Source organism: Cyclopterus lumpus, chromosome 5 (genome assembly GCF_009769545.1).
Source record: "Cyclopterus lumpus isolate fCycLum1 chromosome 5, fCycLum1.pri, whole genome shotgun sequence".
In the NCBI taxonomy this organism is placed as follows: Eukaryota; Metazoa; Chordata; class Actinopteri; order Perciformes; family Cyclopteridae; genus Cyclopterus; species Cyclopterus lumpus.
The window spans coordinates 27,013,629-27,025,222 of record NC_046970.1 but is presented as its reverse complement, the minus strand read 5'-3'; the positions used below and the strand labels follow the sequence as shown (position 1 = coordinate 27,025,222).

At 48.1% G+C, this 11,594-nt stretch overlaps 1 protein-coding gene across 1 annotated transcript in view; it reads left to right on the top strand.

The window, feature by feature from the left end:
- Positions 1 to 5,361, top strand: part of pcbp4 (poly(rC) binding protein 4) — a 37,975-nt gene extending 32,614 nt beyond the window's left edge. The window contains exons 11-13 of the mRNA XM_034532735.1: positions 3,973 to 4,142; positions 4,953 to 5,181; positions 5,263 to 5,361. Coding sequence (XP_034388626.1) covers positions 3,973 to 4,142; positions 4,953 to 5,181; positions 5,263 to 5,361 — 498 coding nt within the window. The remainder of the gene's footprint in view (positions 1 to 3,972; positions 4,143 to 4,952; positions 5,182 to 5,262) is intronic.
- The last annotated feature ends 6,233 nt before the right edge of the window (positions 5,362 to 11,594 follow it).

The window sequence follows — 11,594 nt, the reverse complement described above, 5'->3', positions numbered from 1 at the left end:
TCCTCCTCCTCTTCCTCTTCCTCCTCCTCTTCCTCTTCCTCCTCCTCTTCCTCTTCCTCTTCCCCCTCCTCTTCCTCCTCCTCTTCCACTTCCTCCTCCTCCTTCTCCTCCTCTTCCTCTTCTTCCGCCTCCTTCTCCTCCTCCTCTTCCTCTTCCTCCTCCTCTTCCTACTCTTCCTCTTCCTCCTCCTCCTCTTCCACTTCCTCTTCCTCTTCCACTTCCTATTCTTCCTCCTCCTCTTCCTCCTCTTCTTCGACTTCCTCCCCTTCCCCTTCCTCTTCTTCCTCCTCCTCCTCCTCTTCCACTTCCTCTTCCACTTCCACTTCCTCCTCCCCCTCCACTTCCACTTCCTCCTCCCCCTCCTCTTCCTCTTCCTCTTCTACTTCCTCTTCCTCCTCCTCCTCCTCCTCCTATTCCTCTTCTTCCTCCTCCTCCTCGTCCTCTTCCTCTTCCTCCTCTTCCTCTTCCTCTTCCTCTTCATCCTCTTCCTCCTCCTCTTCCTCTTCCTCCTCCTCTTCCTCCTCCTCTTCCTCTTCCTCCTCCTCTTCCTCTTCCTCCTCCTCTTCCTCTTCCTCTTCATCCTCTTCCTCCTCCTCTTCCTCTTCCTCTTCTACTTCCTCTTCCTCCTCCTCCTCCTCCTCCTATTCCTCTTCTTCCTCCTCCTCTTCCTCCTCCTCCTCGTCCTCTTCCTCTTCCTCCTCTTCCTCTTCCTCTTCATCCTCTTCCTCCTCCTCTTCCTCTTCCTCCTCCTCTTCCTCCTCCTCTTCCTCCTCCTCTTCCTCTTTCTCCTCCTCTTCCTCTTCCTCTTCCTCCTCCTCTTCCTCCTCCTCCTCGTCCTCTTCCTCTTCCTCCTCTTCCTCTTCCTCTTCCTCTTCCTCTTCATCCTCTTCCTCCTCCTCTTCCTCTTCCTCCTCCTCTTCCTCCTCCTCTTCCTCCTCCTCTTCCTCTTCCTCCTCCTCTTCCTCTTCCTCCTCCTCTTCCTCTTCCTCTTCCTCTTCATCCTCTTCCTCCTCCTCTTCCTCTTCCTCCTCCTCTTCCTCCTCCTCTTCCTCTTCCTCCTCCTCTTCCTCTTCCTCTTCCCCCTCCTCTTCCTCCTCCTCTTCCACTTCCTCCTCCTCCTCCTCCTCCTCTTCCTCTTCTTCCGCCTCCTTCTCCTCCTCCTCTTCCTCTTCCTCCTCCTCTTCCTACTCTTCCTCTTCCTCCTCCTCCTCTTCCACTTCCTCTTCCTCTTCCACTTCCTATTCTTCCTCCTCCTCTTCCTCCTCTTCTTCGACTTCCTCCCCTTCCCCTTCCTCTTCTTCCTCCTCCTCCTCCTCTTCCACTTCCTCTTCCACTTCCACTTACTCCTCCCCCTCCACTTCCACTTCCTCCTCCCCCTCCTCTTCCTCTTCCTCTTCTACTTCCTCTTCCTCCTCCTCCTCCTCCTCCTATTCCTCTTCTTCCTCCTCCTCTTCCTCCTCCTCCTCGTCCTCTTCCTCCTCTTCCTCTTCCTCTTCCTCTTCATCCTCTTCCTCCTCCTCTTCCTCTTCCTCCTCCTCTTCCTCCTCCTCTTCCTCCTCCTCTTCCTCTTCCTCCTCCTCTTCCTCTTCCTCCTCCTCTTCCTCTTCCTCTTCATCCTCTTCCTCCTCCTCTTCCTCTTCCTCCTCCTCTTCCTCCTCCTCTTCCTCTTCCTCCTCCTCTTCCTCTTCCTCCTCCTCTTCCTCTTCCTCTTCCCCCTCCTCTTCCTCTTCCTCTTCTACTTCCTCTTCCTCCTCCTCCTCCTCCTCCTATTCCTCTTCTTCCTCCTCCTCTTCCTCCTCCTCCTCGTCCTCTTCCTCTTCCTCCTCTTCCTCTTCCTCTTCATCCTCTTCCTCCTCCTCTTCCTCTTCCTCCTCCTCTTCCTCCTCCTCTTCCTCCTCCTCTTCCTCTTCCTCCTCCTCTTCCTCCTACTCTTCCTCTTCCTCTTCCTCCTCCTCTTCCTCTTCCTCTTCCTCCTCCTCTTCCTCCTCCTCCTCCTCCTCCTGCCATCCCTAATTATAAACTGACCTCCACATCGCGTTTCCATGCACACCAAGACTACACACTCTTATACGGCCGTCGCCATCTTGGATGAGGAGTGACATAGAGACACACACACCACACACACACAAACAGACACACACCCACACACACGCACACACACACACACGCACACACACCACACACACACACACACACACGCACACACACCACACACACACAAACAGACACACACGCACACACACACACACACACACAAACAGACACACACCCACACACACGCACACACACACACACGCACACACACCACACACACACACACACACACGCACACACACCACACACACACAAACAGACACACACACACACACACCACACACACACAAACAGACACACACCCACACACACGCACACACACACACACGCACACACACCACACACACACACACACACACGCACACACACCACACACACACAAACAGACACACACGCACACACACACACACACAAACAGACACACACCCACACACACGCACACACACACACACACACGCACACACACCACACACACCACACACACACAAACAGACACACACCCACACACACGCACACACACACACACGCACACACACACCACACACACACCACACACACACAAACAGACACACACCCACACACACGCACACACACACACACACACGCACACACACCACACACACCACACACACACAAACAGACACACACCCACACACACACACGCACACACACACCACACACACACCACACACACACCACACACACACAAACAGACACACACCCACACACACGCACACACACACACACGCACACACACCACACACACACACACCACACACACACAAACAGACACACACGCACACACACACACACACACAAACAGACACACACCCACACACACGCACACACACACACACACACGCACACACACCACACACACACCACACACACACAAACAGACACACACGCACACACAGACACACACACACAACGTTCACTTCCTGTCACTCGAGATGCAAAATGACAAAACGTGTTTCAAGAGGACTCAAACACTAAAAGTAGAAGATTATCGACTACAAATACCACAACGTGTATATATACGTCATAATTCAATATGTTTAAATATTAAAACATTATTACATTACATTTCATGTCATTTAGCTGACGCTTTTATCCAAAGCGACTTACAATAAGTGCATTAAACCATGAGTCCAAACTCAGAACAACAAGAATCAAGCAAGTATAATTTCTTCAATAAAGTGCTACTAAAGTGCTAAACAACAAAGTGCTATCAGTAAGGGACATTTAAGTGCTACTACGGCTCTACCTTCCCTATTCAAGGTGTAGTCACTAAGATGTGTTTTTAGTCTGTAGAGACTTCCTGTCCTGATGTCAATGGGGAGCTCGTTCCACCAATGAGGAGCCAGCACAGCAAACAGACTGACTTTGAGTGTTTAGCTCGAAGTGAAGGAGCTACAATCTGATTGGTGGAGGTTAGACCATGTCCTGGGTGTGAGGTTAGACCATGTCCTGGATATGAGGTTAGACCATGTCCTGGGTGTGAGGTTAGACCATGTCCTGGATATGAGGTTAGACCATGTCCTGGATGTGAGGTTAGACCATGTCCTGGGTGTGAGGTTAGACCATGTCCTGGATGTGAGGTTAGACCATGTCCTGGATATGAGGTTAGACCCTGTGGGCGTACTCGACCCGCGGGAGGTGAATGCTCCATGACGAGGGATCCGTGGCGGTCACACACCTGAGGATGGCCTCGGGCTCCCGGTTCATCCTCTCCGTCTGGCCGTTAGTCTGTGGGTGGAACCCCGAGGAGAGGCTGGCCGTGTCGCCGAGGGTGTGACAGAACGCCTTCCACAACTGGGATTGTTTTTAACTGTGTTCTGTTGTTGTGGTTGTTGTTCTCACATTTGTGTTCACCAGCTGATCGGCTCCATCATCGGCCGCCAGGGCACCAAGATAAACGAGATCCGGCAGGTGTCGGGGGCTCAGATCAAGATCGGGAGCCAGATCGACAGCACCAGCGACCGACACGTCACCATCACCGGCACGCCGATCGCCATCAACCTGGCCCAGTACCTGATCACCTCGTGGTAAGCACACCTGGCCCAGTACCTGATCACCTCGTGGTAAGCACACCTGGCCCAGTACCTGATCACCTCGTGGTAAGCACACCTGGCCCAGTACCTGATCCCCTCGTGGTAAGCACACCGGGATTTTGCGCATTTTATTATATTAACATATTCTATTATTATTGATATTGTTTAGTATTAATGTTCCTTTTCAGGTGATTTTAAATAAAAGAAAGAAAGAAATTAATATCTGCTTCACTTTTGGCTAATAGCATTAAATAAACTAGATGTTGTTGTTAGCGTTAGCGCCTTTGAAGTCACTGTTTCAGTGCTAATTGGTTGGTTACGGCCGTTGATATTCATTGAATATGAAGAAGTGTATTAAAGGCGACCGTTTTACTCTGAGAAATGACAGCTAGCAGCTGACTTGTTTGTTCTGTTTGAATCATCTCTGACGAAGCTTCCATCCTAATATATCTACAATGGTTTTGTTTCCTCCTCCCAAGCCCCCTCCCAAGCCATCACCCCGATTTATACAGCACCCCCCCCCATCCGTACGGCGAACCCCCCGACAATAATCTGTTGCAACCTCCAGCAAAACACACCTGTCTTATGATTTGAGTTTTGTCAAATTTCCTTTACTTCCTTTTTTTTTTACTCTCCAAAATATCCTGTTTGTTTTTTCTTTTTTTTAACATGTCTTTTATTTAACCCTCTAACCCTTCTCCATCCCAAATCCCCTCCCCCTGACCCCTGTCCTCCCCTCCTCCACCCTCCTTCCCTTCCCTTCCCTCCACCTCCCTCCCGCCCTCCATTCCTCCCCTCCTCCAGTTTAGAGACCGCCAAATCCACCGCCCAGTCCTCCTCCATGCCGCCTCCCGTTGACCTGACCATGAGCTTCACCCAGCCCGCCCCCCCCGCCTCCTCCTCCCCCCTGGCAGCGATGGGCGCCGCCATGCCCCACGCTCAAATGCTGGGCTCCCCCTACGCCCTCCCCCTGTCCAGCCTCCTGGGAATGAAATCATTCCCTTACCTGGCACTCTCCAACCCTTCCGCCTCAGCAGCAGCAGCGGCGGCGGCGGCCATCGGCGCCCCCATGATGCCGGGCTCCATGCAGACAGCGGCGGGCGTTCCGGTTCAGGCTCACGCGGCGGCGGCCCTGGCGTCCTACACGGCCAAGATCTCGTCTTCAGCCAACGGGATGAAGAAGCCGGAGAGACAGAAGTTCGCGCCGTACTAATGAAGAAGGAGTTTCTGAGGTAGCTTCCGGGAACCAGGCTGGGTTTTTTTGATGGACGGGCACTTTTATTTTCCTCCTTTTACACTCTTTACTCGTTACTCTCACTTCGTCTCGTATTTCTTCTTCTCGACAACGTCAAAGTGGGATGATTGGAACGCGTTTGCATTCAGATGTGACGCGATGACACGGGAAGCAGCCAGCGAGGCCGAGGGTTAGAAGCAGAACCTCCTCCCGGCTCGGCCACGGAGAAACCCTACGAAGGAGCAACTGATGGTTGTGGTTCCATAACGTTCTGCAGACTCGTACGACCCCCGTGGCTCATGGGTAATCAGACGTGCTGCTCTCCGCCTTCAGCTCCACATGGGAAACAAATTACAGAAGAAATCAAAGATGGAGAAACAAAACCCTCCGTCCTGCTTTCTTGACCTTTTTTCTAGCTTTTTCTTCGAGTGGATATTTAAATAAATAAATAAAGATTCAAAAGTCACTCACGGACGGACGATTTGGCCGAATGTGCGACGTGTGTGACTGAGAGTAGACGATCCTGTACAGACAACGATGGGTCGCTCCATCCAGCTGAAGATCATCTCAAAGCTGCATGGTTCATGTGCAGATGTTCACTGGTTTAATAAACCACTCAGGGTCGCTGACTCCTCTCTACTGCCCCCTTGTGTAGATGCGTGGTCTTCAACACAGCCATAGCATGAAGTCAATCAGCTCACATTGCAGAAGGTCTTGTGGAAATGGTTTCCACCAGCCGGCGTGTGGCCTCATGTCTCTCTGTGCAGTGTGTGGGTGCCTCGTGGTGACCGGTTGGTTCTGTTGAGGGTCTGAAGGGGATCTCCTCAACAGGACCGACGTAAGCTGTCCAGTCGGCCGTTGACACCAACACACAAACTACATTCGTACAACCGGCCACCACGAAGCGTTTATATCACCTACTTTCTTATCTTCAGTTCCAACCACATAAGCAGAAGATATGAATTCCACCATGTTGAACATCATCGTCCTCTCGTCTGCCGCCAGGTGTTCCAGAAGACCTGGTCTGACCCGGAGGTCTCTAGAAAGCCCAGGTGGACCCTGAAGAGGTTCCTCCAGATGTTCTGAGCTCTAACGGGTCCAGACTCCAGAATCTCGTTCTTTCCTCAAATGCCCGGATGAAATCAATAAAAACCTCAAAGCGACTTGAACGGCATCGGTCGAGTTCGGCAGAATCCAAACCAATAATAATTATTTCCAATAATCCCACTTTGTCGCTGACGTTTTGAGTTGTTGTTGTTGTTTCTGGAGCTCTGCCCGTTGCTAAGCGACCGGTCTGGGCGTCCGTAGCTACCGTGTGATGATACTGATGTTAAAGGTTATTTGGGCCACAAAGCCCATGGAAGCCATAGAGACTATTGAGCTCCTCCTTATTCTATTGTATACTCTCATATTTATTGACTAATATGAAATATTCCCTCAGAGTTTATATCACTGGTCACTAACACTGAGCTGAACAACACTGATGTCTCCTTGTATATGACGACTTCCTTTCTGCTTCCTGTCTGTTCTATTCTTTTATTTTGAGTAGTTGTTGTATAGAGTTTTTTAAAACATACAACAGATTTAAAAAAGAAAACACGTTTTAAAGGTCTCAAACTGTTTTTGTTGATGATTCTCATTTAAAATGTGTCGTTTAAATTATTATCGTTTAACTTATTAAGAGGAGTATTACATTTAGAGTTTTAGAAAACAAAAGATTTTCGTTTTTCCCCACGCAGGTAAACACTTTTTAAAATGTGTTCCTAGTTTTTGTTTTGGGAAAAAGAAAAAAAACATCACTTTACTATTTATGCTAATAACCAGATGTTTTTGTTAGATAGAAGGGTGTTTTCACTTGTGAGCTCACACACACACACACACACTCACACACACACACACTCACACACACACACACACACACACACTCACACACACGCACACACACTCACACACACACACACACACGCTCACACACACACACTCACACACACACACACACGCACACACACACACACACGCACACACACACACACACGCACACACACTCACACACACACACACACACACACACACACACTCTAACTGGGGACTCGTGTAACTGAATGTTTTTCCTCCACAGAACTAGAATAAAGTAGAACGTCCACATTGTATGACGTTCAGAAGTTTTAAACAATGTTGCGATAAGCGATCAGAACTTCTGATCAATAACCCGTCAGGAACACTTTGGATTCAATAATACATCAAAACCTCCCGACTAAAGATGTCAAAGTGATAATAAATAAAAGGTTATTCTTGGTGCTGCGTGTTAAACAAAATGCAACTAAATGATCAAATTTCATTTTAGTAGCGTTGATTTTTGGTGCTTTACTGGAAGAAATCTTTGCCATAAAAATGGATCTTTGAGTGTTAATAAGAGCGATGTCGATATCGACATTGATCCGACTATCGTACATAATCATGATGTTATCAATGAAAGATCTTCCAATCCGCTAAATTTATAGAACCGAAGCTTCGTTATTCATCAAATATCAATATTATCCATCGGTCGTAAAAGTTGAGAACAAATTTGAGGTACTTGTACTTTACTTCAATAATTCCATTTCATGTGACTTTAATAATCTAACGCGCTCCATCTCAGAGACTCTCATTACTTCCACTTCCCAGATTCTGATTTAATTTTTAACGTTTATAAAATACGATGTTGAAGAAGTTGTTAGCAGCTCCGCCAAAAACACGCTGGCCACACACGTTTCATTCAAATAATTATATACAAATATATATATATAAAACTATTAATATAAGTACGTTTGTTACGTAGTTACTTACATGAGTCGTTACATAACTTTACGTAGGAAGTTAAAATAAGTCAAATGTTACTTTTGGTTTCACACAAGACAAGAACAGCGACCTCCTGGGTGAAAGTCTCAAAGTACATTTACTTTAATACTTTAACACTTTGAGTTCTCTGCTCAGGAACTGGAGTGAAGTATCAAAGTTCACCTCGGGGTGGTTCTCCTCCTTGTAGTTCCACCTCGGGGTGGTTCTCCTTCTTGTAGTTCCACCTCGAGGTGGTTCTCCTTCTTGTAGTTCCACCTCGGGGTGGTTCTCCTCCTTGTAGTTCCACCTCGGGGTGGTTCTCCTTCTTGTAGTTCCACCTCGGGGTGGTTCTCCTTCTTGTAGTTCCACCTCGGGGTGGTTCTCCTTCTTGTAGTTCCACCTCGAGGTGGTTCTCCTCCTTGTAGTTCCACCTCGGGGTGGTTCTCCTTCTTGTAGTTCCACCTCGAGGTGGTTCTCCTTCTTGTAGTTCCACCTCGAGGTGGTTCTCCTTCTTGTAGTTCCACCTCGGGGTGGTTCTCCTTCTTGTAGTTCCACCTCGAGGTGGTTCTCCTTCTTGTTGTAGTTCCACCTCGGGGTCGTTCTCCTTCTTGTAGTTCCACCTCGAGGTGGTTCTTCTTGTAGTTCCACCTCGAGGTGGTTCTTCTTGTAGTTCCACCTCGAGGTGGTTCTCCTTGTAGTTCCACCTCGGGGTCGTTCTCCTTGTTGTAGTTCCACCTAGGGGTGGTTCTCCTTGTTGTAGTTCCACCTCGAGGTGGTTCTCCTTGTTGTAGTTCCACCTCGGGGTCGTTCTCCTTGTTGTAGTTCCACCTCGGGTGGTTCTCCTTGTTGTAGTTCCACCTCGGGGTGGTTCTCCTTGTTGTAGTTCCACCTCGAGGTGGTTCTCCTTGTTGTAGTTCCACCTCGGGGTCGTTCTCCTTGTTGTAGTTCCACCTAGGGGTGGTTCTCCTTGTTGTAGTTCCACCTCGGGTGGTTCTCCTTGTTGTAGTTCCACCTCGGGGTCGTTCTCCTTGTTGTAGTTCCACCTAGGGGTGGTTCTCCTTGTTGTAGTTCCACCTAGGGGTGGTTCTCCTTGTTGTAGTTCCACCTAGGGGTGGTTCTCCTTGTTGTAGTTCCACCTCGGGGTCGTTCTCCTTGTTGTAGTTCCACCTAGGGGTGGTTCTCCTTGTTGTAGTTCCACCTCGGGTGGTTCTCCTTGTTGTAGTTCCACCTAGGGGTGGTTCTCCTTGTTGTAGTTCCACCTAGGGGTGGTTCTCCTTGTTGTAGTTCCACCTCGGGTGGTTCTCCTTGTTGTAGTTCCACCTAGGGGTGGTTCTCCTTGTTGTAGTTCCACCTAGGGGTGGTTCTCCTTGTTGTAGTTCTGTGGCGGAGTCCTCCTCTGTGTGTGAATTCCTTTTATAATTTTTATTCTATTTTATGTCTTTGTATTAAACTAAACTGACGCTCCGCTCGGGTTTCTGTCCTCGGAGCGCCAACTAATGCTGCATGTTAGCTTGGCCTCACTAACACACACACACACACACACACACACACACACACACACACACACAGGCCTCCTCTTCACTGACAGCGTGCAGTCAAAGCAATACTAAACAGCCGGATGAGTAGCGACACGTTGGCAGATAAACGAGTGTGTGTCTACTTTTCATATTTAACTGTTTAAAAAAAGAAAATGATGCTAATAATAACGTGTTGTATTAAACGAGCTCACTTATTTTTATAAAGGCAGATGACCTCGTTGATGAAATGAATCCATCACATCACTCGTCCGTCCACTCTTTTATTTATTTGTTTTTATTCCCCTTTTCTCTCTCTTTGTGTCTTTTGCATGAGTCCGACTTGAATTATTGTCTATGCAACAAAAACAGGAACAAAAACATATTTAAAAAAAAAGAAACCTGCGGTGTGGTTCTGCTAACGGATCCGTGGAGGCGGCGCTGAAGGGAAAAGGGCTCGCAGTGCACCCGCCCCGAGGATCGGTTCTACGTCGCACTACAAACACACAGAACCAAGTCCAGGACCAACACGTGGACCTTAAGCTGCGTTAATGATTTCATTCTTACTCAAATGGTGAACTAGAACCCAGAGGTTCTCGTGGACTTTAAACCGGCCTTGTTTAGTCCAGTTGAGTCCCGGAAGGTTTCGCTCCTCGGTTCTGCTCGTTTGGGAGAAAGTCCAATCACAGGAAGCGTTCCATTTATGTGGAATTTCATTGGTTAAAAGTTAGCTTTTCCTGTTTTGGTGAACTGGCTCCATGTTCTGTAACCAGTATAGCATGAAAGTGTGGTGGAATTAGCCAGCTAGCTACCTAGCTAACAAACCATAACGTTTAACAACTTAATGCTTCTTATTATAAAACTCTTGGCTTTCCCCGACATGAGGGACAACTCTGTTCGGCTCACTTTCTCTACGTTAACCGATGTAGCATGAAGGGGGAATTAGCACTATAGCTCGCTAACTAGCCAGCTGCTAAATGAGTCAAATTCAACCAGCTGATGGTTCACACACGGACTGCTGTCATCGCGTGAGTGGCAGCTCGTGTTCTGCATGTTAACCGGTGTAGCAGGAAAGCGTGTCTGAGAGTTAGCACGCGAGCTAACAAGCTGCTAAAAAGTCAAACTTAGCTTCTTCCACAAAGAACATCAAACGCATCGAGGCGACTGGAGCCAATTATTAAGTTCACTGTGAATTGATGTCAAACACTGCCGTGTCCCAACGTGAGGATCGACCCTGAACCTCGCTTCGTTTGCATGGATAGAAATCGAGAGTTGCAGTTTCCCATTTAGAAGTTGTTCTTTTTTAAAATACTGAATGTTATCAGTAGAAATATTGGATATCAGCAGTTTCACAACGTAAAAGTTTCAGATGTCTAAACTAAAATGAATATCAACGTTAAAAAGACGCTGAACTGACTCGTGGATTTTGAGCAGAAACTAAATTTAAACCAATCACAAAACAATCAAATTTTCATGGAACGCGTCACATACAGGTACAGGTACAGGTACACATACAGGTACACATACAGGTACAGGTACAGGTACACATACAGGTACACATACAGGTACACGTACAGGTACAGGTACAGGTACACATACAGGTACAGGTACACATACAGGTACACATACAGGTACACGTACAGGTACAGGTACAGGTACACATACAGGTACACATACAGGTACACGTACAGGTACAGGTACAGGTACACATACAGGTACAGGTACACATACAGGTACAGGTACAGGTACACGTACACATACAGGTACAGGTACACATACAGGTACACGTACAGGTACACGTACACATACAGGTACACATACAGGTACAGGTACAGGTACACGTACACATACAGGTACAGGTACACATACAGGTACAGGTAC